The 27,432-nt window shown below is 38.2% G+C and overlaps 1 protein-coding gene across 3 annotated transcripts in view; it reads right to left on the reverse strand.

Moving 5' to 3' along the window:
- The window catches only part of LOC126248953 (orphan steroid hormone receptor 2-like), a 130,665-nt gene that overhangs the window by 100,071 nt on the left and 3,162 nt on the right, over nt 1–27,432 (reverse strand). The window contains exons 2-6 of one of the 3 annotated variants that reach the window (XM_049950489.1): nt 16,377–16,490; nt 5,401–5,551; nt 5,137–5,316; nt 1,890–2,084; nt 1,585–1,733 (exon numbers count right to left, since the gene is read on the reverse strand). In XM_049950489.1, the coding sequence (XP_049806446.1) occupies nt 1,585–1,733; nt 1,890–2,084; nt 5,137–5,316; nt 5,401–5,512 (636 nt within the window). In that variant the 5' untranslated portion in view covers nt 5,513–5,551; nt 16,377–16,490. Of the gene's footprint in view, nt 1–1,584; nt 1,734–1,889; nt 2,100–5,136; nt 5,317–5,400; nt 5,552–16,376; nt 16,494–27,432 lie in introns of all 3 variants that reach the window. The other 2 variants (XM_049950487.1, XM_049950488.1) reach the window with 2 other exon arrangements.

Here is a 27,432-nt window from a genome sequence, read left to right on the forward strand (position 1 = left end):
TGTATGCTGTGGACACTCCTACCTTCTAAGATCACAACAGCAATTTTCACAAGGTTGCATGCATTCACTTGTTCAAAGAAGGGCAGCTCATTTCATAATACCATGAAACAGGGGGGAGATTGTTACAGATATGATATGCAAGTTGGGGTTGGGGTGGCAATTATTAAAACAATGGTGTTTCTTTTTATGGTGAGAACTTTTCATGAAATTTTGATCACCAATTTCGTCCTCTGAGTGTCAAAATATTTTGTGGACACCTATCTGCATAGGGAAAAATGATCAAATAAGAAAATAAGAGAAATCTGAGCTCACACAGAAAGATTCAGGTTTTCATTTTTTTCCACATGCTATTTGAGAGTGGAACAGTTGAGAATACAAGGGGTTCAATAAAACCTCAAACCTCTCCCAAACAAGTGTGTGAATTGCAGAGTATTCACATAGATGTAGATTATAAAGGTTACAAATGAAGTTACACAATATTAGAGTGATGTCTCCTGGGAGTGAATAATTTTTTTTCCAGGTGTGCTTATTGTGTGTCTGTTCAAACTGCTTGTTAAATGAAGGTAACAGCTCAACCGCATGGGTGAACCATGCAGCGGCATCACCTGTGCGAAAGCAGCCTTATGCTACTGACATGCGTGCACCACTCGGTGCTGAATACTTCGGCTAAATGTGTGATTGGCACCAAGGACCCTACAATATTTCCACAAGTTTGTGATTTTTTCATTGATGGAACATATTAATGTTTGTTTCCATATGAACTACATTTCCTTTAAATTTTCGTCTATTATCTAAAAAATTTAACTTTGCATGAAACATTTTGCTATAATGACGAACACAAAATGCACAACTAAAACCAGGACACATCTCAATTTGTGGCAACGCTTTTTAAGCACACACAACCAACTTTCATTTGGCTAAATTCCTTACTGGCATTGACTGTAGGACATCTACATACTAGTTCCATTTCCAAACGTCACTGTATTCCCTACAATATGTTACGAATATGGTTAAATTGTGAATCATGTAATTTCTCTATACAATGTTTTATGCACCTCTTTATGTACTTGCCAGCAATAATACACTGACAGTAAGCTGTCCAAAATTGTAACTAGCGCTGTCTTACATCGAGATCTTAAGGTGAACCTCCACCTACGCTGTCACTTATGGATAGGATGAGTGGGTACGAATTATGACCACAGCAGTGAACATAATATGCAGGAAAGTTATTTTAGTTGTAGCACCCAGAGAACATATTGTTTCAGAAGAAACATCATCCCCACAGCAGCTAAAAGTTAAAGAAGGTAATCTACATTATATCCATAATCACTAATGTTAAGAGACTTTAATCTCATGTGGCGGATGTTTTTAAAAATATTACTGCAACTGGCTTTTTAAAAACCATTTCTGTGTGTTTTGGTATGTATCTCAGGAAAAGTAAAATGATTTCACTGTACTTAACAACAATCTTCTATTCAAGATACATTTATATGAGGCTCCTTGTCTGCATCAAAATATTAATAAAATCAATATCGATTATTGACGGCAAAATAGAAAAGACTATGGACAAATCTTCACTGTTACCTTTGCAGCTGTATCCAGTGCATGTGAGATAATAGTCTTGTCTCGTGCAGCACTTAACGAATCATTCAAATCTCCATTCCCTAAAAAGCTGTCCACTGAACCTTCTTCATCTGCACTCCCTTGGCTTGGAGACAATTGTCTGCAGTCCACTGAGTAACAAAAGGGCAGGAAACCAATAAAACAAACAATAGATTTCCCACTTTCAGAAAATTATTGTAATTTACTTCACAGCTTACAAAACACTTACAGAAAAAGTAACTGAAAACTGTTAGTATTAGACAAATCTGTTGTCAAGATATACTAACCTGCAGATTTTCCAAAATTTGAGTTTATCTGTCCTAAATCCGAAATTGAGAAGTTGGTTGGTAGACCAGAAGAATCCAAATTCAAATCTTTCCTAATGTATATCTTGTTTAAAGGATTCTGGGGAAAGGGTGAACTAACACCTGTGACAGAGTAATCCCGTTTGTCGGAAATTGGTTTCCGCTCGTGCTGGACGGCTAAAACATGGGGAGCTTTGAATGTTTCTCATGTCTGTTTCACAGAGCAATTGTAGCACAAAAATGATGCAAAGAAATAAGGATCACTTAAGTTAAAAAATTTAAGCAACTCAACAATTTCATATATCAGATAAGAAAACATCTACAAGGTGATATCTGTTTATGGCTAAAATGTTTGGAGATAAGTGTGGCACTATAAAGTATGATGATTTTGTCAATTTTTTACTGAAATATTAATTCACATAATAATAATTTGCCTCTTTATACCACACAAGAAGCACATATGCATAGAATTCACATTAGGTATCTATGTAAAGATGCCACACTTCATCTTCAATGCATTTAATGTTAGCTTATGAAGCAGATGAAAATTTTATTAACAAGGGCAACCAATCATCACTTGTAGAAATGTGTGTTTATAGAATAACCACCTGACATAATAGTTACAATATGTGTAAGAGGATAGATAACTCCTTATCAAACAGAGACACACTGAGCAACAGAAAATCAGTACAAAGTAATGTTGTATCAACCAGTCACATAAATGAACAACTGTTGATACTGTGGAAGAATCAACCAAATTAAACACCTCTTTTAACCTTTCAACATTTATTCATACAGTTCCCCTGAAAGAAACCACCTCTCTCCAAGTGGAACTTTCGCAGTACAGAATTTACAGTTTAGAGAATAATCATCAGCAGCACTACATCTAGAAACTGCATGCACATGTTTACAATAGCTTACTTTCTTCTGTTGGCTACACTTCATACCACAACATGTTTGCCATTTCAATAAATGAGTCGTACCATAAAAGTTCCTGATGTCTTTCTTTCCAGAATAAATATATAAATTCTAAATGGGGAGTTCATAAACAGAGACAGTAGCTGATTAAATTATATTAATAAAAGAAGAGAGAGAGAGAGAGAGAGAGAGAGAGAGAGAGAGAGAGAGAGAGAGAGAGAGATAGAGATGATTACCAAAATGTAAAAAAAGAAGAAACTTTCCTGCTAGGAAGAAAGGAAAAAAATATCACGGATATTAGTGAGGGTTTTCTGCAATGACATGTGGGAGGCACTGCAGAAGACACCACCTCCCTCTCAGCAATAGCAGAGACCTCGCGCTGAGGTCAATATAGTGTCGAGCATGCAAGCACTCTGCCCAGTACGAGACCTCAGGTGCAGCACTCAAAATCATCGAGTAAGACAGTGAGAGTTAAAGTTTCAGATGAAATGTAACTTTGTTAGTGTATAACACTGTACCTCAAGAGAACAGTTTGTTAATTAGAGCATTAAGTGACACTTTGCTAGTCCACGATACACTATGTGATCTAAAGTATCCAGCCCCCCAAAAACATACATTTTTCATATTAGGTGCATTGTACTGCTACCTACTGCCAGGTACTCCACATCAGCGAACTCAGTAGACATTAGACATCGTGAGAGAGAAGAATGGGGCACTCTGTGGAACTCACGGACTTAGAATGTGATCAGGTGTCACTTGTGTCGTACATCTGTATGTGAGATTTCCACACTCCTAAACATCCTTAGGTCCACTGTTTCCAATGTGATAGTGAAATGCAAACGTGAAGGGACTCATACAGCACAAAGGCCTACAGGCTGACCTCGTCTGTTGACTAACAGAGAACGCCAACAGTTGAAGAGGGTTGTAGTGTGTAATAGGTAGACATCTATCCAGACCATCACACAGGGATTCCAAATTACATCAGGATCCACTGCAAGTACTAATGACAAATTAGGTGGGAGGTGAAAAAACTTTGATTTCATTGTCGAGCGATTGCTCATAAGCCACACATCATACCGGTAAATGCCAAACGACGCCTCACTTGGTGTAAGGAGCATAAACATTGGACAACTGAATAGTGGCAAAACATTTTGTGGAGTGACGAATCACGGTACACAATGTGGCGATCCGATGGCAGGTTGTGGGTATGGCGAATGCCCGGTGAACATCTGTCAGCATGTGTAGTGCTAACAGTAAAATTAGGAGGCAGTGGTGTTATGGTGTGGTCATGTTTTTCATGGATGGGGCTTGCACCCATTGTTGTTTTGCGTGGCACTATCACAGCACTGATGTTTTAAGCACCTTCTTGCTTCCCACTGTTTAAGAGCAATTAGAGGATGGCGATTGCATCTTTAACATGATTGAGCACCTGTTCATAACGCACGGCCTGTGGTTACACGACAATAACATCCCTGTAATGGACTGGCCTGCACAGACTCCTGACCTGAATCCTATAGAACATCTTTGGCATGTTTTGGAACGCTGACTTCATGCCAGGCCTCACTGATCGACATCGGTGCCCCTCCTCAATGCAGCACTTCATGAAGAATGGGCTGCCATTCCCCAAGAAACCTTCCAGCATCTGATTGAATGTGTGCCTGCGAGAGTGGAAGCTGTCATCAAGGCTAAGGGTGAGCCAGCACCATAATGAATTCCAGCATTACCAATGGACGGTGCCATGAACTTTTAAGTCATTTTCAGCCAGGTGTCCATATACTTTTGATCACACAGTGTCGTTTTAAATTATCCAGTACTCCTACAACAAAAATGCAAGACTTAATGGTTTCTGAACTAAACACCCTGTTAGGTTTTGTAAGTTAATCAGTTGTGCATCATGGTCTGACAATTTATCACAGGGAAAGCATGTGTTTGTTTTACATCCTCTTTCTGTACAAATACATTATCTATTAGAATGCTACTGTCTTGAGCTATATGTACAGGGAAATTGACCACTGATTCTAAGTTATATGTTGTTAATAACAGTTCTAGTTCACTTTTCCTATCAGAATTACTTAGAAAATTTACACTGAAATCACCACAGATTAATAACAGACAGCATAATAGGGAATCAAACTTTTTTATGAATAGCTCCCATTCTGGAGGTTTGGGGCGCCAATCCAATAAACGAGAGAATTTATTGGGCCTTGACCACATATAGGTAGTCCAGGAAACTGGGTGGAGGGGAGACAGACAGACAGAAAGAAAAAAAAAGAGAGAGAGAGACAGATGTTAATTTTGACGAAACACTTACAATCACTTCTCATTCCCATTGTAAGGCACTTCTGAAGACGGCAATACTGACACCTATTCCTGTGATGTTTGGTAACTTCACAATTCTTGTTTCCTCGGCACTGATAACCTAACTGTTTGCGTATAGAACGTTTGAAAAACCCTTTACATCCTTCACAGCTTATTGCTCCATAATGCCGACCTGTAACACCAAACAAAACAGTTGTCAAAATTTCGTTATTTCCATTACTTTTACCAGAGGAACTTGTGAAGAAATGTTAGTTACCTGATGCCCTGTCTCCACAAACTACACATAATTCAACTGAAAGGCACAAGGAACGGACTTTATCATGTGCAGTATGCACTGCATTCATTTCTACTTTCAATGGTTGATCCATGTGACTGATACAGCATTTCTTCAGACAACAACGTAGAATCTGAAACAATGACAAGAACTGTTAAGAAAAGCAGGCAGTTGTAAAATTTACCTTCACGAAAACATGACTCATACTACAGGAAGATGATATGTAAATGTACTGTGCAAAACTTATCATACCAGATTGATTGCAAACGACACACCCAAAGGTTTTTCACAGGTTATTAAGACAATGGATAAATGCGAGAATGAATTATTCTCAATACTAGCTTTTTTTAAATGACAGTGCATGCAAACATGAAGTTAGCTGCTGCTATTTGTTTTTTCTGTCTTGCGTAGTGTATGTTTTCCTTCAAATGAATTAGATGGATTTGTTTATCCTTCATCTCAACACTTTGCATTTACTGCTTCAGTTACACTGGAGAACAGACCCTGTTATCTGAAAAGTAAGGATCTACTCTTTATTTTTTTGGACTATCATCTCTCAACAGCCTCATTTTATTTTAGCACTTTCCACATTTAGTTTTTCATTTTAGCAAAACAATACAGTTAAAATTTTGGAAATAAACTAGCAATCTGTGGCATGTAAAGAACAAATAAATTAAATTACAATATCGTAAGTAACAGAACATTTCTTTCCATTTTAATACTGAATATTTCTCCTGAACATTTTTAACAAGTTCATAATTTTACAGTTTTTCATTGTGGTCAGGATTCTTTCAGGCTGCCGTTTTGAAGGGCAGCAGTAACAGAGTACATTTTTTCAAAGCTTTGAAAGTTGAGATATATCGTGCGATGACTGGGGCTTTGACACTGCTTTAGTATGATAACATCTGCAGAAGATCTCAATGCAGAAAGTGAACAGTGTTATCAGACATGTAGCTGCCCCTATAGGCATTAGCAACAAAGACAATACACAGCATGTTGTTCATAAGCTGTCTGAGTTCCTTTGAAGGCCTGGGCACAGTCAGAGGTAGGAAGACCATTAGTTATTCCTCTGTGATGCAATAACTAGTAATATTTGCTGGCCACAACTCAGAAGAGAGACAAAAAAGACAATGGAAACCATTAAGCAACAATACCGGAAATTTAAAAAAATAGTAGTGTTAAAAGATTGGACTGAATTCTACACCTAAAAGCACAAAAATTGTCCATCAACAATCATGGCATGAGTTTCAGTCCTGCATAGCATTAACACATATGAAATGAAACATGCCATAATCTACTGGAATATCCCTGGGAACTTCAAGACACTTCACTTCTCGATGAGAGGAGGAATAAAGCACAGAACTGAAGATCTGGCTGAAGTGCCAGCGACACAAAATGAAATACTGGATATTATGATTTGCAAAAGTAACTGAAGCAAATAAAAATATCTGTATTTTATGGAATTATTATTCCAAAATATACACGGCTGGCTAGGAGCAATTCACTCAATGTGTGTGTTGTGTTAACCCTGACACGCTTGACTTTCACTAGAAACTGAGTTTCTATAAGCCCACTGCTTCAATGGTACAGCTAATATCTCTGAGCACACCAAGTTTGTGAAGGAAATTCTTCTTCAAGATCAGTCAAGAATCTGTTACGTTCACTGCAGTAACCAGTGTTTTGATCTTCCACGCACTTACATCCACTGCAGTAACCAGTGATTGGATCTTCAAGAAGTTGTGATCTATTGTGTGATGTATTGGTAATGTGGAAGCATTTGATATGCTGTTTAAGAAAGCCATGAATTATTCAAAGAACCTCAATCTGAAAGACCCAAATATCTCATAGCCAAGAAAAATACTACTGAAATTGAAGCACACATAAACATCATCTGTTCCTGAAGAATTGTCTCACAAATGAAGATTTAAGAAAGATGCGTTTGAAATTCTTGAGCTCTTTCTCAATGAGATTAATCTAAAATGACTTGCTACACCTCACCCCTTCCAGCAATCAGTGACTAGGTTCGCTTGCATCCTGACAAAAAATAGTTAGTACACCACTGCATGCAACTATCTCCATTTACACTAAGACCCCGTGAAAGAGAAATTGTTATCTCAAGAACTAGATGATGCAGGGCCTGTCAGTAGTCCAGACACATTTCAAGGAACTACAAATGTTTTTCTTCAAATTGAATACACTATAATAATAATGACGTGTGACGAGGGCCTCCCGTCGGGTAGACCACTCGCCTGGTGCAAGTCTTTCGTTTTGACGCCACTTCGGCGACTTGTGCGTCGATGGGGAGGAACTGATGATGATTAGGACAACACAACACCCAGTCCCTGAGCGGAGAAAATCTCTGACCCAGCTGGGAATCGAACCCGGGCCCTTAGGATTTACAGTCTGTCGCGCTGACCACTCAGCTACCGGGGGCGGACTTTGAATACACTGTTGTTATTATTATTATTATTATTATTATTAGGTATACTGAATTGTAACTAAAATGTACCATTGGCGGTCTTCGTGGCTAAATGGTCAATATTTATAATTTCCTTGAGGGGGATACCACATTCAACTCTGAGTTAGAGTGCTATTTGGTACAACAGATACATTCTTCTGACTTTACACCTGGATATCTATAATGCTACTTACTATATGACATGGACAACATCCTTCCTTTAAAATGATATGTATGGTGAAACCCCGCGTTTACACATTTCAAGGGACTTCAAAAATATGGTGTTAACGCAGGAAAATGTAAAATGTGGTAAACAATTTTTTAATGTGTAAAAGTTATGTATAAGATACCCCCTTGCACTTTATGTATGATAAATGTACATAACAGGCATCAAAAGACTTGTCTGGGACTTTTTACTATTTAATGAAGGTTTATTATCTAAAAAAACGCTGATGTAACTGGAACTGATAACTGTCTGGGAAGTAGGAATGTTTGATTCAATTTCATATGTCATAATCCACGTTCTTGAGTGCCTGCAGCTGTCATTCATTATCTAAAAAATAAAATACTGCACTAGTTACGTATTTTTTCATGCTTAGCATGACGTGTTTCGAGAATTTTTTCTCGTTGTCAAGTGCAAATAGTATGTAAATAAGTATTTTGTATGGAGTCTGAATGTGTGTTATTCTGAATCTCTTTCACTGTAGTTGTCTTTTTGAGGTTATCAGGTACTGTGCCTCATCAGTTAAGTAGAAAACCACACACACACACACACACACACACACACACACACACACACGCGCGCGCGCGAGCTATCATTCACATTGTTTGTTTGTGTAACATCACAAAAAATACAAACACAAATAATGCACTTGACAACAAGAATAAATTCTCGACACATGTTTTACTCAGTATGAATAAAATTAAGTAACAGGCACTGTGTTTAAACTAAAAACATTTGAGCAACGCAAAGGAAATGACAGTGTCAACTTGCACTCCAAGTGGCCACACGCCGAAACACACCAAATATGCCCAGAATGAGATTTTCACTCTGCAGCGGAGTGTGCGCTGATATGAAACTTCCTGGCAGATTAAAACTGTGTGCCGGACAAGACTCGAACTCGGGACCTTTGCCTTTCGCGGGCAAGTGCTCTACCAACTGAGCTACCCAAGCACGACTCACGTCCCATCCTCACAGCTCCACTTCTGCCAGTACCTCGTCTCCTACCCTCCAAACTTTACATAAGCTCTCCTGCGAACCTTGCAGAACTAGCACTCCTTTCTTTCATCTCTATTTGGCATTAAAAAACAGTCATCATTTCTGTATTCCACCTTGTCTGCTATCTCTTTTCCACCTCCTTTATGTCCTGGTGGAATCTTCCTACTTGTCCTTCTCTTACATTGCCGAGGTTCAGAGGGGAGGGGGGGGGGGGGGGGGGGAACTGCATCTTAATTTCACAAAACTCTGCAACACTGTTTCGAAAGTACTGATGACCCTGCCGTTTAGTCCCTTTACTCCCCAAACCAACCAACCAACCAACATTGTTTCAACTATGGTTTTATAATTTGGATGCTTGCTGTTGCCTAAAAAGTTGTCCAGTACTTCTTAAACAAAATCCAAGCCCATTTTTCCACTGCGTACTTTCAAAAATTTGTCTAACTTCAAATTTTTTATCTGCAGCCCCCACAAAGATCCCTTCTTTTTCTCTTGTAACACACTTTTTATTATATTCTGAGAACTAGGTTACAGGGTTCTTCTTTCACACCCGTTAATTACCTTCCAAAGCTTATCTTTGGCTCTGCCGTCCCACACTCAAATGAAACAAGTCATTTTTGTGTAGCTAGATTGTTGATGAAATAATATGCCAACTACTTTCATATCCCCACATATTGGCCAAGAATGTTAATAAACCCTCAGTATAACAACATACTATCTTTTTCTTTAAAGACTTTTCTTTATTCCTTTACTTTGTTCCTGTACCAGGGTGTATACGTGGACAAGGAAGAAAAATTCCCGGATTTCCTGGTTAAAAACACACTTTCTCCCGGGTGAAAACACACTTTTTATCATGTTAAGTAACAGTATATTTTCCATCGGAACGGCAAAACTTATCAATCCTTTGAAGGGTCATGGTTTTATACACGGGCATAGAATTTCCTGGCACATTAGAAAACAAAACTCACTGAAAAAGACATGTTTTGGAAATATCTTTGATGTGCAGCAACATGTACACTGCATATTTTGGTATTATCAAAGTATACATTGGAATTCCAACAAACACCGAACGTTACTTTCCGAATCATTGAAATAAAGATTGCGATGCGCTTTTGTAAGCCAATCATAGCTCATGTCACGTGATCTCGCCAGCCGACAATAGCGGATATTCAGAGCATTGGACACATGATGTAGTCAGCTAACAGCAACATCACTGTTAAGTAGCACGAACACACAAACAGGGTAAGTTAATAGTTTAAATTAACATACATAGTGTTGCTACAAGAAAAGAAAAGCTTTCACACATAATATTGCTCTTTAAGGTTAATAAGCTGCAAGAGCAGCTGAGCTTTTGCATATAATGTTGATCTTTTTTGCGCGTGTTACACTATAAGATATATGTAAGTAAAATTTTTAATGTTGGCATAAATGTCTGATCTTCAGGGTTTGAAATTCTTCTAAATGGCTCGTCATCAAAGAGTTGATTTTTAAATGAGAGTCAAACACTCTGTGAGTTAAGAAATTCATGGTACATTCTCGCACATAGTTCAACTTAAGTAAAAGGATATTTACTTTGAAAGTAATGCTTTTCAAACCACCATTCGCAATATTTTCCCGCAACCTGTTAGAAATACGTTCGTTTCAGCAATTGCCATCGAGCGCAGGTAACAGACAACACCGCGCTTGCGCAGCTACCATGACGTAAGAAGCCCGTATGTACGTATGTGTACAATATTAAAAGATCACACATCAGAGGGTACTCCAACAGAATCGCAATTTTGTGAACCATACTAAAATGTGCGCATTTAAAGTGCATATTCATATGTCCAGATTCCCAATGAAGTAGACCTCGACCTGATATTGAGCTTTTCAGTGTGATTTTCAGGATGTAATTTTTCTTGGAGCTCCAGTACTGTATTATATCATATCTGGTTCTTTATTATGGCATAATGCCATACGTGCTAGAAGAAGAAAACGTGCACTTGACATGCAGCAAACAGTTGAAAGTAGCCAGTACTGTGGAATTAAACATTTCGTTTCAAATACATTGACTGCCTCGGAGGAAAAGGTTAATAAGAGTCAAATTTCTTTAGCAAACAGACAAAAATAACTTCATTGTTCTGCAAGGCGATTAATGCTTGAATGTCAGAAAGGTGGAAATAAAATAAAATCTGAAACTAATAACATATTTTAGCATTCCATAATTATGTGAATGTATTTTAATTCATTTGATAATTCCCAGCCACAGATATCCGTTTTGTTTTGTTTTGACATGAGAGTAAACAAAGGGGAAACAGCAAAATCACTAAATGTAAACACGGGTCACGCGGAGACTACCCACTACAACTCAGACTGTTCTGTGCATGAGCCTCGGATCTATATTTTTCGCTAGTAGTTACAACAACGCTGATCACTCGCAAACCCAATCAACGACATAATCAGACAGCAATTAGCATTCATCCGTTCGGCTTTACTCTGCTCAGCTCGTATAGCCCCATCCCTTTTAGTTTGCGGAAAGTTTATTTCTAGATGTGACGAGGATTCTTATGACAGAGACAACACGTACACTATGCATGCATTCAAAAATCAACTTAAAATGTGTACAAAAATGTTCAGAAACAAACAGGGATGCATTTCAAAATCATATGAATGATCGATAGACCAAAGTGCGCTTGTTGCTAGGCGCTTTGTGAACAAATTCTTTTGCTCAAGAACATGAATTTGGCGCCCCCTTTTCCCGGTAGCATCTAGCTGCTTGTTGCGACTGCTTGCACAGCCAACAGCCACATTCCTGTAGCCAGAAGCGGGAGAATCTACAGCTCAAAAGCGACTCAACAGCGCATGTGCATGAGCCCACTTGTAACTGCTAAAATGAATCTAATGTGAACAGATGTGACTTCACGTTCATCGGAGGCAATTTGTTGTTATGAAGCATGCATAGTCTTCCTAAAGCTTTGGCACATTTTACTGCTGGCAGACACTTGCATGAGCACAGTGTGTCATCATGGTATATGGTGCATTTCCTTTGCAATTTAAGTTATTTTCGTTTTTTTCTCTCATTTATGTTTCATTGTTGAAGTATTATTCTGCAGTAGCGGGATATAGTAATATCCTTTGTAAGAGTATCGGTTCTTACCAGTCAAAATTACAAAAATTTAACTCAAAACTAAAACAATGAAAAATTCCTGGAATTCTAAAAAATTCCCGGGTTTCTCCCGGATGAAAAAATTTCCAGGTTTTTCCCAGATCTCCCGGGTCATATACACCCTGTGTATCAAGAGAACAATACACTGGGTAGCAGAAGACTTTTGCTTTCACTCTTGATCAAAGCAATTTAGCGACATCTTTTGCCAGATTCAAGTCACAAATTAGATCACTTAGTTTGTTTTGACTAAATGATTCTGCTCCAGGATCTTCCTCCAGGTTGAAATCATCACCATCATCACGTTCATTTTCTGAACTACTCTCCAGTAACAGCACAGGAAAAGGGAGAGACACTGTGTGTAACTTCTTGTAAGGCTCAAGAAATATTAGGATGTTTTATATCCTTATTTTCTGCATTATGGCATTCAATGTTGACCATATAACAATAACAATCATATAAACGATTTTGTGGCTCCCTCCAAATCATGGGCATTGCAAAAGGCATTCATTTCCTCATCCCATTTTTTCATAGCTTCAGTTCCTCAACACATGTACAGCATACCATGTTGCGGTGTCCAGCTTTGGACTTTTAACACCAAGCCTTATATCAAAGTATGTGCAACAGACTTTTTCATGAAACTATTATTGTCCTGCCTTTACTCAGCAATTATGTGGCTACAACAAACATGACACTGTGACACTATCTCCCCTATTTCGCGATAATACAAAACAAGCTGCCCTTCTTTGTATGAGGGAGATGGTAGGTGACTGGAGAGAGAAAGCACAACAGGAGATCCATTTCTGTACAAGATTGGGTGGGTAATTTCGGTCTGTGAAGTCCTCAGCAAGACCCTGAGTATATTCGGGGAGGAACTGCTCATCACTCCAGATGCGACGGCCATGAGTGGCTAGGCTGTATAGAAGGGGCTTCTTGGTATGGAATGGGTGGCAGCAGTCTGAGGGTATGCTGGTGGTTGGTAGGTTTGATATGGATGGAGGTACTGATGTAGCCATCCTTGAGGTTGAGGTCAACATTGAAGAATGTGGTTTGTTAGATTGACAAGGACCGAGTGAAGCAAATGGAGGTGGTTTTGAGGTTCTGGAGGAATGTGGGTAGGGTATCCTCAGTCCAGATCATGAAGATGTCATCACTAAATCTGAACCAGGCGAGGGGGTTTGGGATTCTGGGTGGTTAGGATGGATTCCTCTAGGTTGCCTATAGATAGGTTAGCATAGGATGGTATCATACAGGTGCCCATTGCTATACCACAGTTTTGTTTGTAGACATTGCCTTCAAAGGAGAAGTAATTGTGGATAAGGAGTTTGTCACGGTAACCAGAAAGGAGGCTGTAGATCTGGAGTCAGTCGGGCATTGGGAAAGGTAGTGTTCTGTAGTAACAAGGCCTTCGGCACTGGGGATGTTAGTGTAGAGGGAGGTGGCATCAACAATCACGAGCAGGGTACCACATGGCCGAAGAACAGGAACTGTGTAAAGTCAGTGGAGGAAATGGTATATGTTATAGAGGAGGGCAGGTTCTGGGTACAGGATGTATATGTGGATAAGGGAAAAAAAAAAGACTGCCAGATTATCCGGTTAAAATACGCTTTCTCCCAGACGAAAATACACTTTTTCCATGTTAAGTGACAGTATACTTTATCTTGAAACTGTAAAACTTATCAATCCTTTGAAGAAAGGTTAAGGTTTTAGGCATCGGCTTGAACTTCCTGACACATTAATAAACAACCGCAAGTGGGGGGTTAATTTGATGTGCAGCAACAAGTACGCAGCACGCTTTCATATTACAAAAGTATAAATTCTAATTCCACCAAACACAGCATGTTAGTTTCTGAAGCATTGAAATCTAGACTGCAAAGCGCTTTTGTACGTCAATCATAGCTGATGTGACATGATCTCGCCTGCCAATGAAAGCAGATATTCAGAGCATAGAACATGTGATGTAGTCAGTCGACATAAAGATCACTATTAAGCAGTGCAAACACACGAGTACGAAAAGTTATTAGTTTAAATTAAAGTACAAGTGTGGCTACACTTTCACATACAATACTGGTCTCTAAGATCAATTAGCCCCACAAAAGCTAAGCACACTTTAAGACACATCACACAAATATGCTAGTAAAATTTTAAATAATGACATAAATGCCTGGTCTTCTGGGCTCAAAACTCTTCTAAGTGGCTGATCTTCAAAGTGTTAAGTTTTAAAAGAGAGTCACATACTATGTGATTTAAGAATAAGAAATTCATCGTACATTCTCATACGCAACATCATTCATCTTGCGTAAAATGAAATTTACATTGAAAGTGACACTTTTCAAATGACCATTCGCAATATTTTCCCGCGAGCTATTATTAGAAACAGGTTAGTTTCAGCTGTTGCCACTGAAAGCCGATTCACAATGAAGTAGGGACCCAACTTGATATTAATGTTCTCAGTGTGGTTTTGGTGATGTAAATTTTCTTGGGGTACCAGTACTGACTGCATTAGCTCATGTTTAGTTCTTTATTATGGCATAATGCCATAGTGCCAGAAGATGAAAAAATGTGCTTGAAGTCCAGTAAATAGTTGAAACTAGTCAACATTCTGGAATGAAACATTTCATTTCAAATAAATTGACTGCCTAAGTGGAAAAGATTACTAACAGTCTAGTTTCTTTAACAAACAGACAAAAATAACTTCATCGTTCTGCAAGGTGATTAGTGGCTGCCTGTTAAAAACCTGGAAATAAAATAAAACCAAAAAACTGAAACTAATAACATATTTTAGCCTTCCATACTTATGTGAATGTATTTTAATTCAACCGATGGCTCCCAGCCACAGAAATCCGTTTTGATTTCATTTGATGTGAGATATGTAAAACAAAGAGGAAATAGCAAAATCACTAAATGTAAAGACAGTGTGCCAGAAAATTTTTTCCGGGTAGCATCTGCCTGCCTGCTTGCTACCGAGGCTACAGCCAACAGCCGCACCTCACGTACCAAGTGGGAGACTGCACTGTTCATACGTGTCTTAACTGCGCACACGCATGAGCCCACTGGCAACTGCTCTAATGAAGCTAATGTAAACAAACGTGACATCAATCTCATCACAAGCAATTTGCTGTTATGAAGTATTGCATAGTTTTTCTCCTAATGCCTTTAGCACATTTTGCTGTTGGCAGACACTTGTGTGTGCAGTGTGTTATGTTGTAAATGGCACATTCGCTTTGAAACTTAAGTTTTACTTTTTTTTCTCTCGTTTATGTTTTATTGCTACAGTGTAATTCTGCGGTAGTGGGATACAATAATATTCTTTGTTAGCAGTCAAAATTACAAACATTTAATTGAAAACTATAACACTGAAAAACTCTTAGAATTCTAAAAAATTCCCATGTTTTTCCCACTTTCTCCCGTACGAAAAAATTCCTCAGTTTTTCCAGATTTCCAGGATGTTCCAGGGTGTGTGTGTGTGTGTGTGTGTGTGTGTGTGTGTGTGTGTGTGTGTGTGTGTGTGTTCTCCTTCAGAAGAAGGCCTTTTGGCTGCAAGCTAAAATGTGTAGCAACCTTTTTATTGTGCGTTTCTGTGACTCATGGTCGTCTCTATACGGTGAGTAGCAGCTGGTCCTTTGAATGATACTGTCATTCCCTCCTGGTCTTTCCACTGTCTGGGCAGAGAACTATTCATTCTGTTTTTTTTAGTGTTTACTAAAGATCAACAGAGTAAGACAAATAAATTTCCCATAAGTGGGATTCAAACCAAATCATCTCAGCTTGTCAACTATGCCACCATGCTACCAAAACATTACAGTAACTATTGCAACATATAGGTATTTCTTACCAATGTAATGACCTTGATCCACCAGTGACATCAAGCACATTGCACATATCTGTAATCCCATGAATGACAATGCATAATTTTTAGGAGGCACTTCCTTATGTTGAGTGTCACGAAAATGTTAATCCTTCAATTACAGACACAATTACAAGTGTTCTTCACTTTCACAGGCACGTACACTAATATGATTAATTTCTGTGAAATATGGCAAGTAGTTACAATTTCAGCTCTGGCCATTTTTGTGTTGTCAAGTGCACCCAGAAATATTAATGCAAACTGTATAAATCTAAAACAAATTGGCAAGACTTACCACAGTGATTTTGGGAAGGAGAAGACAGCTGCAGAAAAGAAATTTGCTTCTGTAAGTAGTTGGTTGATCAGCATTTTGTAACTTTCATAATTTCCAGTATTTTCATTTCAGGTCCTGCTAAAAACAAATTCAAACCAATTACACAATATGCACACACAGCAAACAAACTAATTTTGCCCAATTGTACTTGGTGATTGGCTACTAATAATATCAGAACATAGTTTACTTATTTTAAATATTAGATACAGCACAATTTCTAATGACAATGCATTATATTTTGTGATCACCATTTGCTGCTTTCATTTTATGGGTGCGAAACAAGTAACATATCATTTACTTATTGCTTTATATGTAGATGTGGCAAAATTTACTAGAATCAATCTCTCTCTCTCTCTCTCTCTCTCTCTCTCTCTCTCTCTCTCTCTCTCCCCCCACCCCCCTGTTCTTTTAGTTCTGATGGTGGCCAGTAGAGGCCGATACCTGTTAATGTCTTATGATTGTGTCAAACAAAGCTGAAGTGTTAATTTAATCAAAGGTGGCTCCCCAGTAATTAAACTGCTCAAACCTTTCCTTTACACTACACTGGGAAACCACAAACATTATTTTTATTCCTTCCTTGCTTCCTTCCTCACACACGACAGTTAGGAGAAAAAGATTCCTTGGTGTTTCCCAAAACTTATCAATCTTAATACTTGTGCAGCATGCGTGAGCAAGAAACTAATAAATTCAGAGCCTTCTGAGCCCAGGCATATCCTCAAATTCAGAAGCAGTTCTTCATGTGAGATATTAACTTTTATGTAAGGACTTCAGAAAGTAACACAGTCCATCCCACACTATGACTGTTGTGTAGTAAGAGTAGTGCAGTGTTGGAAGAGGGTGAAGGTTGTGGGTTTCTTGCAAAAACAATTCTATGGCAATATGGGTAACTGGTGCAAGAACATGTGCAACTGAAATGGCACGGCAACTGGAACTTACTCCAAAGCTGGAGTACACGGGACAGTACGATTCTTGTGGGCAAACTGTCCAGAAAGATTCATCTTGAAATTCTGGCAATATACAGACCAAATGTAATGTCACACCCAGCCACAGTTAAATGGTGTTAATTTGCATAAGGCTGCACAGAGGTTGTTGATGCTGATCATGAAGTTCAGATCTTGCACCATGTAATCTCCCTCTTTTCGGCATGTAGAAAGAACATTTGGAGGAAACAGATTCTCCAATGATTATTAAGTTCACTCATCATTTCTCGATGAGCTCCAAGACCGAGGAGCGAATCTCCAGCATCAAGAAATTTGAACTATTGGTAGAATGTTCTGGCTGTTATTGACAGATATTTGGTGACCACACTGAAAGACAGTGTCATGCATCTGCATCACTTTGAAGTGCATTGCAGCAGTCAATAAAAGTTACTTGGCCTGTCATAAAAGTAGGTCCCCCTCAAAACAACTTTCACAAGAATTTCTTGAACGTCATTTTTATGTGCACTAAATACATGGGTTGGACAAAATAATACAGGCATCTACTAATATGTTATAAGACTACCTTTGACCCTACAGCAGCTTTAATCCTGTGGATTGATGCATCTAAACCTTGAAATGTGACCAAAGGCTGTGTGTTGAATCTATATTTGCCTCCAGTAAATTAAGTATTTCTCTATCAGCAGCTACAGACTGAATGCAAAACACTAAATAAATCTGTGATGCATGTTACTGTTCACACAGGCCATTGCTCTATCCTTAGACATGTCAGGAAAATTTTTCCATTCCAAGTTGCTATACAGAGATTCATCACGAGACCTTTGGCTGCTCTATTAGCTTGCTCATTTTCTTGATTTCTCAAAAATTATGGTTAAAGCATCACAGACAACATCTGTCTTTCAAGAGATGCGGGCTTTGTGTATGGAAAGAAGAATTTTCTTGCTGGATGCATATGTTCAATAGGCAGATAGGCATCAAGAGAATCATATCAGATGGTAAAATTCTGATGCTTACACTACCTGATCACAATTACCTGGACATCCCAATGTAATGTGGAACTGACCACTAAATGTCATGACAGGCAGACCTGCCAGTACAAAAGGAGCCAAGAAGTATTGTGTAGTCAGCAGAGAAGGGGTAACAATAGAATCAGTCAGTCAGGGGACATAAGTGACTTCGAATATGGACGAGTTGTTGGATGTCACCTAAGTAACAAATGCAGCCTTTTGTACTGCACACAGTAGAGGAACAGTTCAAGAACAACAGTTTGCAGCAGCACAACAATGCACCCTGTCATAAAGCAGCATCTGTGTAGCAATGGTTTGTGGACAATAGCATTCCTGAAATGTCCTCGAGTCCCAACTCAAACCCAATGGCAAACCTTTGGGATGAGTTAGAATGTCGACTTCACTCCAGACACCCGTGTCAAACATCAATACCTCCTTTCGTGTCAGCTCTTGAGAAATAATGGGCTGCAATTCCACCACAGTCATTAAAGAACCTCACTCAAAGTGTTCCAAGCAGAATTAAAGCCATCATAGAGGAAAATGGTGGGCACACCGCATATTAAAATGTCCACTGATGTGTGTCTGAATACTTTGGATTAGATAGCATATAAGCCGTCTCTGCCCCCACACCTTCAGGCCTGCACAGATCTTAGCATCACACACAGAAAATTCATTAGGAAGTCTCATCCATGAAAAGGTGCATACAAAGACCACTTGACAGCTAACAAGAGTCCGCCGCCTTGACCCATCAGCATAGAGGAATGTCTTACAATAATTATCCAGTCAAATAAGAAATCTAGATTTAAAAATGTGTTTTGGTATACAGACTTTCCTGTACTCAGTCAAATGCAAAACTAATTGGGCTCCTTCAGTAGCTACAAAAGTGCCCAAGATGATCCAAACGCAGGTCATCCTAAAAGTGCACCCACACCAGAAATCACCAAAAAAATGCATTATCTTGGAAGGTCAGTAGATGACAGTGCACAAAATAATCAATATTATAAAGATTTCAAAAGAACATGTTGGCAACATATTGCATAGAGAATTGAACATTAGAAAGTTTTGTACAAGTTGAGAGCCATGCCTGCTTAGAAACAAATTCACATGATAATATTCTAATAGTGTCTGGTGTGTTTTTGTAAAAGCTAAAGTGATATTCTCCATCAGCATGTGACAGCTGATGAAATATGGATTCACCACTACAAATCACAATCAAAACAATTATCTAAATTGATGAATGGAAATCAGTTCTTTAACTCCAATAAAGGCAAAGGCAATGACATTAGTGGGTAAGGTCATGGCACCAGTGTTCATGGATATGAAAGTAATTCTGTTAATTGACTGCCTTCAACATTATGAATTAACAATTGGGGAGTATTATTCTAGACTTCTAATGGATCCTGATGAAAAAAATAAATCAAGAAAAGAGACCTGGTTTGCACCAAAATGTAAACCTTTATCAAATGCACCTATCAAAAAGTGAGTATTACTGACAATGGGAAATTGAGGGCTCTACACTATGATGTGTTTGAACAGCTGCCCAATTTCCTACATTTTGCCCTCATAACACTTTTGGGAATTGGTCTGACACTTCAATAAATCCTTAAATACGTTGTTTTTTTGCATTATTTTCTAAAACAGGAGGAGGAGGAGTCCTAGAGTTGACCTCTTGTCACCAAACAGAAAACATTCAGTTGAAGTATGTTATAGTGATATGCGTACTCCACAACTTCCATAAAATAGTTGATCATCTCGAATGGTGGTGGTGGAGGGGGGGGGGGAGGGGGGGGGAGCTGTGTGTCAATGGGCAATGATTTATATCTTAATAACTGGTTAGTGTGGTTGGCAAGAGGTTTGCCATAGTCAGGTTGTTGATCTGATTATGCACAGCTTGTTGATTTATCCACAGCTTGTTGATTTATCCACAGCTTGATGTTTGCTACTCCCAATGGCACATGATATTTCTACTTAACAGTGAGATGATAACTTGCTTGGGGATGGCACCCCTCATCACACATACATTTTGGGTATTTAACTGACTGTGTTAGTTCCCTGTATTCAACATGCCCTTGTAGCAAGGTGCCATCTATTTCCCTTATTTTTGTATCTACTGTATGGCATCTTGGATGTTCCAAATCATTTTATTCTGCTCAATATTTGTGTCAGACTGTTTTTAGTGCACAAAGTCAAAAGCAGAGGAGAAATTTTATGCTGTGATGGCTTTTCACCCATTGCAGTGATTAAAGAACTGCAAATACACCTGCATCATAATTCATCAAATGTTGACGAAGACATCAACATTGAAAACAACAGAGCAGTTAAGGGCACCCCTCTGCTTATACCCACTGATATACACAACAATAAAAATAATGAAAATACTTTAAAAATCATAGAAAATTACCTTTTAAAACATTAGCCTGGAATATAAAAAATGTCATACTAAATTAGGCTTAAAAACTATTTGGGAGATGGAAGTAACAAACATGACAGTTTTATTCCATCCCTGGTTTATTATCATGAGCTCTGAAACATCTAACTGCACAAGATATTCTTTAGCATGGACTAGAAAGTCTTCATTGCATGTGGCCAGTTTGAAAATCTACTCAAAATATGAATACTTGAACACACCAAATCACAGTTACTGTGGCAATGCAAGTACTTTCATGATCTGGTACACCATTAGACAGTCTTGCTGTGTCTGAAGATGAAAATGTCAAGAAGTTGACTTACTGTTCCTATTTTTGTTCACTAAAGTCTTATGGCACTGAGGAAAGAACTGCTTGGTTGCACAGAAACGTAAAGAGGATATGATGTGGTGCTCACTCTAGAACCTCCCGTAGACAGCTCTTTAAACAGATTGCCATTCTGACAATGGCTTCACTTTACATTCCCTCCTTTACAATGTTCATTGTTAACAATCAATCACAGTTTGCAAGCCACAATCACACTCACATAAATTTGTAGGCTCCCACAGCCAGAGTAATTACAAATAAAATAATTTTGGGTATTATGCAACAACATTATAAAACACAAAAGCAACTAAACTGCCAACATCTCAACTGACTCGCTGCAGTCCTAAAGAGTACCACAGAAAAACTGTCTAAATGTTCGCAATTTAGTTGCTTTAGTGTTTTATACTGAAATAGCCTAATACCCAAACTTAATTTATTCAAAACAGTAAAATTTATCAATACACAGCTAGAAGAAGAAATTATTTATATTAACAATCACTTGGCCTTAGTGCAGTACAGAAAGGGACGAAATATTCATGAATTAAATCTAGAACCACCTACCTAGTGTTGTACTAAATAATTTAATAGACAGTCAAATTAACCTTAAACACAACTTGCTTAACAATTCCCACTCCACAGAAGAATTTATGAATATGTAGTAATAATAATGATAACACTGTGTGTGTGTGTGTGTGTGTGTGTGTGTGTGTGTGTGTGTGTGTGTGTGTGTGTGTGTGTGTGTGTGACTAAACCTCCTTCATTCCTGAGGCTGATTTGAATACTGCAATGCTTTCCTACGTATGACCCTATAGAAACTGATATGCACTCGCATCCCTCCAACCTTTGAACAGATTTATCCAGTCAGTTACATGGATAACCTATAATTTACGATGGAATCTTCAAAACAGAGTAACTTAGTATTTTTCACATTAACAAATAATTGCCAGAAGCACAAGAAGCATTAAGTGACAGAAAAAAAAATCCTATGATTATCTGCGGGTCTAATACCTGACCTTAAGATTTATAGTCTGGCACTTTCCTTCCAAGCCACCGAACCTCGAAACTGTAACACAGCAAAACATAATATATTTTCCAGTTCCAAACACAACAGTATCTTCAGAGTCAATGTTTCTCTATTTGGCACATACAGTACACCATAACACAGTGAGTGAAAGTCTGTACACATCTTTGGTGGAATGAGCACCTACCACATTTTTTCGTAGCATCCTAAAATACACATTTGGAGCACACTAGGTGGCATAGCTGCATCCACTGGCTGGCTCTATGTCAATGAAATGAGTATCACTTCTGATTTCTCCAATTGTCCTCTGATTTGCTCATAGCCTCATATGCTGGTACTGGATATAATCTAAACATATGCATCAATATGCAGGCCAACCTACTCGCTAGTTAACTGGATTCACTGAGCACCTCTAATTCATGAGCAGCAAACATTCAACAGGTTGCCTTACTGTAGATGAAATGAAAGTGTGTCAGGGGTTTCTGCATTAAAGATTTGTTGACTATCTGTTCAAGACTTTCCTATGTAGCTGGTAACAGCAAAGTTTCTGTAACTTTTAAGACTGGTAAAATCCTTTCCAAGGTTCAATAGCAGAATCATTACTGTATGCCTTCAAGTGTCAGGACATTTATTTAATCGGAAAAATAAAACAAGGAGTACATCTTCTGTACCCAAAAACAGATGACATAATTTGGTGTGGAGCTGTTTCTCAACCCACACATACAACAGATTCCAGCTTCCACATAGAGAATAAAACTGTATTTCCATTGGGCATTGCTGTTTCAGAAAGGAGGATCCATTCGGGCAGTGGTCATAAGAAAATAAATCACTATCAACTTTGCACTGTGTGATGTCCACAGCACTGGATGAGCAGAAGGAGATGTCAGTTGCTAATATTGACTCTGCTGTAGTGTCTTGCCCCCTTTTCAACAGAAAGCTAACATGTCTGAGGATGAGGAGGCAGGTGCCAGCAGAACACCACAATATGTTGTGTGTACTGAGATATCCAAGGATGAGGAATGGACGTGGAAGTTGTCTAAGGAGGTCAGTGAGGGCTTAAACTGTCAGAAGAGCCATGTAATAACATGCATTATTTTCAGAAACATATGCATTCTGACGACAATGTCTTGAAATTTGGTGGTAAATGGGATTGGCGAGGAGTGGTATTTGACATTACTGTCACCATACAGCTCACAACATTTGTGCAGATGCTGATCACAGCCCCCTTCATATGACAGTGTAGCTGTCTACAAAATGTGTTTCGTGGGGACAAAAATATTAGAGTTTTACCTGTAAAAGGCACTTTGATTCTGCATTGCTCTAATCCAGTTTCATATTCCACCACCCCTCAGCTCAAAATCCCCATGTTCGCCATGTCTTTAACCAACCATTTGTGGCATAGGTCCTGGACTGTGGCCAATGTGCAAATTTTCAAGAAGCCTGTGTACTTGCCTCGAAACTGGCTGCAGCATCATAAAATAATTAAATACCCAACAACATGAACAAGGATGATCACTACAAATTAGCAATTGTCTGGGTGCCAGCAATCCCCATTGTAGAGAGCATGGAAGCCTCTGCTCTCAGCTTTTGTCATAGCAGCTCAGAATTTGAAAGAATGTGGCTCCTTTCTTGACTGAGCCACTTACGGAAAGTATTCAAAGAATATTGCTACAACAACCAATAAATTTCACAAGCCATTTAACAGGAGACTGACTTGTAAGCAGAAGCCCTTCCCCTGCCCAACAACCCAAGAAACCACAAAGTGGCATGCATTTTTGCCATACTGTGGTTCAGTAACAAAATCTGACAATTAATGAGTCCTATGAAAGATGATGTAGGCCACAAATGCTACTGATACACAAAATACAATGTAGGTGTGGACAGTTTTACACTGGAGAGGCTGTGCACACTATTTAACAGTGCCATACAGAACACGAAAGGTGTTTCCCCCTATGATATGCTGAAAACTAAGTGCAAGCAAAACATGCTTCGGGAAACAGAGACACACTGAATCAGCGAGACATCTATTACTAGACAGACGTATGGTTTCTGGGAGAGAGTTATAAACAACGTGATCAAGATAAAAATTTCTGAAAGCATACTAAATAAATATGGCAGTCAGCAGCTGAGCATAGCCTAGGATCCAGCCACTAGAAGGTTGACGCAGGTGTGGTGACCTAACAACAAGAACATTACTTCATATAGTCATAGACTAGGCACTAGTGACGTCACATGCATTAGCACAGCTATCTACGACAGCAGCAGCAGCAATCATACAACAGTCACCCTTTGACATCAACTGAGGGATACTCAGCCAAAATCTTGTGGTCTTTTAAGCACTTGACACGGCCGGTAGATTGAGAAAATTTTATTGGAAAAGATTATGTTCACAACATTAAAATTGCCCATTACCCTCATCTTCACTTGATGGAAGTCACTGCTTTCAACCATAATTCTCATAAAGACGTATATGTTCTGTGCTATAGATGCTAGAAAGTCAGATTTTAAAATGGAAGGTGATATGAGACTCACTTTTGAGCAAAACTATACTCTTCCTGTACGAACTGAGTTGCACCAAAATATTACTACACATGACAGAAGGAATAAAATTACGCGCAATAAATCACCTTATTTGCCTCTTGAGTACTGACAGTGGCAGTATTCTGATCATAATGGTAGCTACTTTCAACTGACTGGAGTCATGATGTGAGAAATTCAACTACAGCTTCTCAGTCATGCTCGGTGATCAATACCTGATGTCTCTCACTTCTATTATTGTTTAAAGATTCGAAGGGAATACAATGTTAATGTAACAGAATTAAATGCATTAAGTTTTACAGCAACTGGGAATCACCATATTAGCATTAAGCCATGATTTCCTTTATTATTCAGTTTGTGACATGATGCTGACAACAGATATGACTGTATCAGCAAATAGAGCACCTTTACACTGAAAATATACTGACATACAGTACTACTTAAAAAGACAGTCTTAGTATGGAACTCTGAGGAATACCTAACGCATCTGATAGTGCAAAGTAAACTTTTACTAGGGTACCTACCGCTCACTTAAGGCAGAAACCAACCGAGTCTCTTACCCATAATTCCACAATGTTTAGCTGCTAAATAAATTAACAGTGTACACATTCTTGGAAGTTTATTATTATTATTATTATTATTATCATCATCGTTCATAAGGTGTCAACACTTCCTTCACCACAAAATTAAGCTTATAGGAAGCGATTTCAGCACCTTTTACTATCCTACTTCAAAATATGTGATGAACTTGCTCAAATCTACTGAGGACACTTATTATACAGATGAATATACTTATAAATACTGATGATATGTAACATTTTTTATGAAGTACCAATAATAATAATAATGAAAACAACAATAGCATTCACAAAGGAATAAAAATGACTTCGACTGTTAATGACAACATTTTTCGTCTCACAAAATGGAGTACATTATTGAAATATCATGCATTACTTTCATACAACTACATTATACACACATGAAATCCCGCAAGAAGCCAAAATAATGCATTCTATTTTTGTGATCCAACTGACAAATTGCATGTCTCAATTAATTCACACCACTATGGAGAACAATGTGACACGTTTCTAAAATTTCTGGCAACCTCTTATTCACCTGCATCGTTTTTCCTTCTATGCTCATCTCCCTTTAATACAGAAGTCTCATAACACACAACAATAAGTAATAGAGGAATTAATATTCTTAATGTTTATTCCAAATACCCCACTTAATTTTTTAGCACTTATTACCTGAATAAAAAGCTTGAACACAAACCGCATAAAAGCAGAAACAATTCATTATGCCACCGTGTCTCTACTGGTACTTCGTTAAACACATACATCAAGCAAGCTGACAACTATGCCTCCCCTCCCCCCCCAAAAAAAGGTGACATGACTTATGTGAGAGGGCATTAAAGTTTAATTAGTCTTAATTAGTCAACTACGTTATTTTAAAGCAGATTACTCTCTTCTCACAAAGAAAGATTTCAGCAACAGGGCTAGAGCAGTGAACGTTTTGCACTCTTCCTGTGTAGATTTCTTACTGTGGTAATGAAAATATAACAGGAATGAACAGGCAAGACATCAGTGAGTCTATTCATTCCTAGCAAACAAGAAACAACTTATGTTGTAGAAAGTCTCAAAATAAACAATTAACCCTGACGGTTGCATACATTAACCTTTGTTTGCAGTTTGTTCATTAATGGCATGGGCACTCAAAATTACATAGAACAAAATAAAATTCATTTACAAGTACACTACTGTGAACATAAAATTTTATTTTGAGACATGAAGTCCTTCCTCGAGGACTAAATAGCAGCATATGCTGTACTTTTGTCTCTCAGACTCAAAGTTATTATCACAATTTCTGTGTGGAAAAAATATGTTTGTATTCAACTTGATCACAAATTAATAATTTTGTCGAAAGAAATGTTACGCCAAAGCAAACATGAGAATTAGAAATTGATATGCCAGGTATCTTTCTTTTTCTTCATATAACAATCATTATTTGCGATCTGGTACAAACCTTCTCATGCCATAGTATAACAGCTACCCTTTTCAAAAATATTTTTTTTCTAAAACAAAAAAGTGCAAGACTGAAAATAATAACAATAATAATAATAATAAAATTGGAAAGTAACTTTTAGACTGAAAATGTACGTCATTTTCATGCTGTAAATGGTGACAATTATACTAACTTTTACAGTTCTTCATTATTTTACTCCACTAAACACTGGGGAGAAAAAAATTTAAGGCAAAGCTTTACTAAAAGAATGGACTGGTTGATAGGGCAAATTCTGAGACATCAAGAGTTCACTAATGTAGTACTGGAGGGAAACGTGAGGCAGGGATTCACAAGGCCATACTTTGCCCTACTTATTCGGAGATGAAAAGTTTTGCACAGGATAGAGAACCATGGCTAGCAGCAACAAACCAGCCTTCAGCATAACTAATCTTTAAAAAAGAAAGTCTTCATTGCTCAAAAATGTACTGCAAAAGTAATATGTGGTGCTCACCCACAATCATCTTTTAGATATCTGTTTAAGGTGTTGGCCATTCTGACTACTGCTTCACTGCAGCCTATATGTATTATCTCATTAAGTTTGTTGTAAATAATCCACTACAGTTCAAAAGGAACAATGTTGTACATAAGTAAAATACCAGAAAGAAAAACTACATTCATTACTCCATGTTACAGTTGTCATTAGCACACAAAGAGGTGCACAATGCTACAGCTAAAATTTTTGATAACCTACCCAGTGATATAAAATGTCTGACAGAC

The sequence above is a fragment of the Schistocerca nitens genome, chromosome 3 (genome assembly GCF_023898315.1).
Source record: "Schistocerca nitens isolate TAMUIC-IGC-003100 chromosome 3, iqSchNite1.1, whole genome shotgun sequence".
In the NCBI taxonomy this organism is placed as follows: Eukaryota; Metazoa; Arthropoda; class Insecta; order Orthoptera; family Acrididae; genus Schistocerca; species Schistocerca nitens.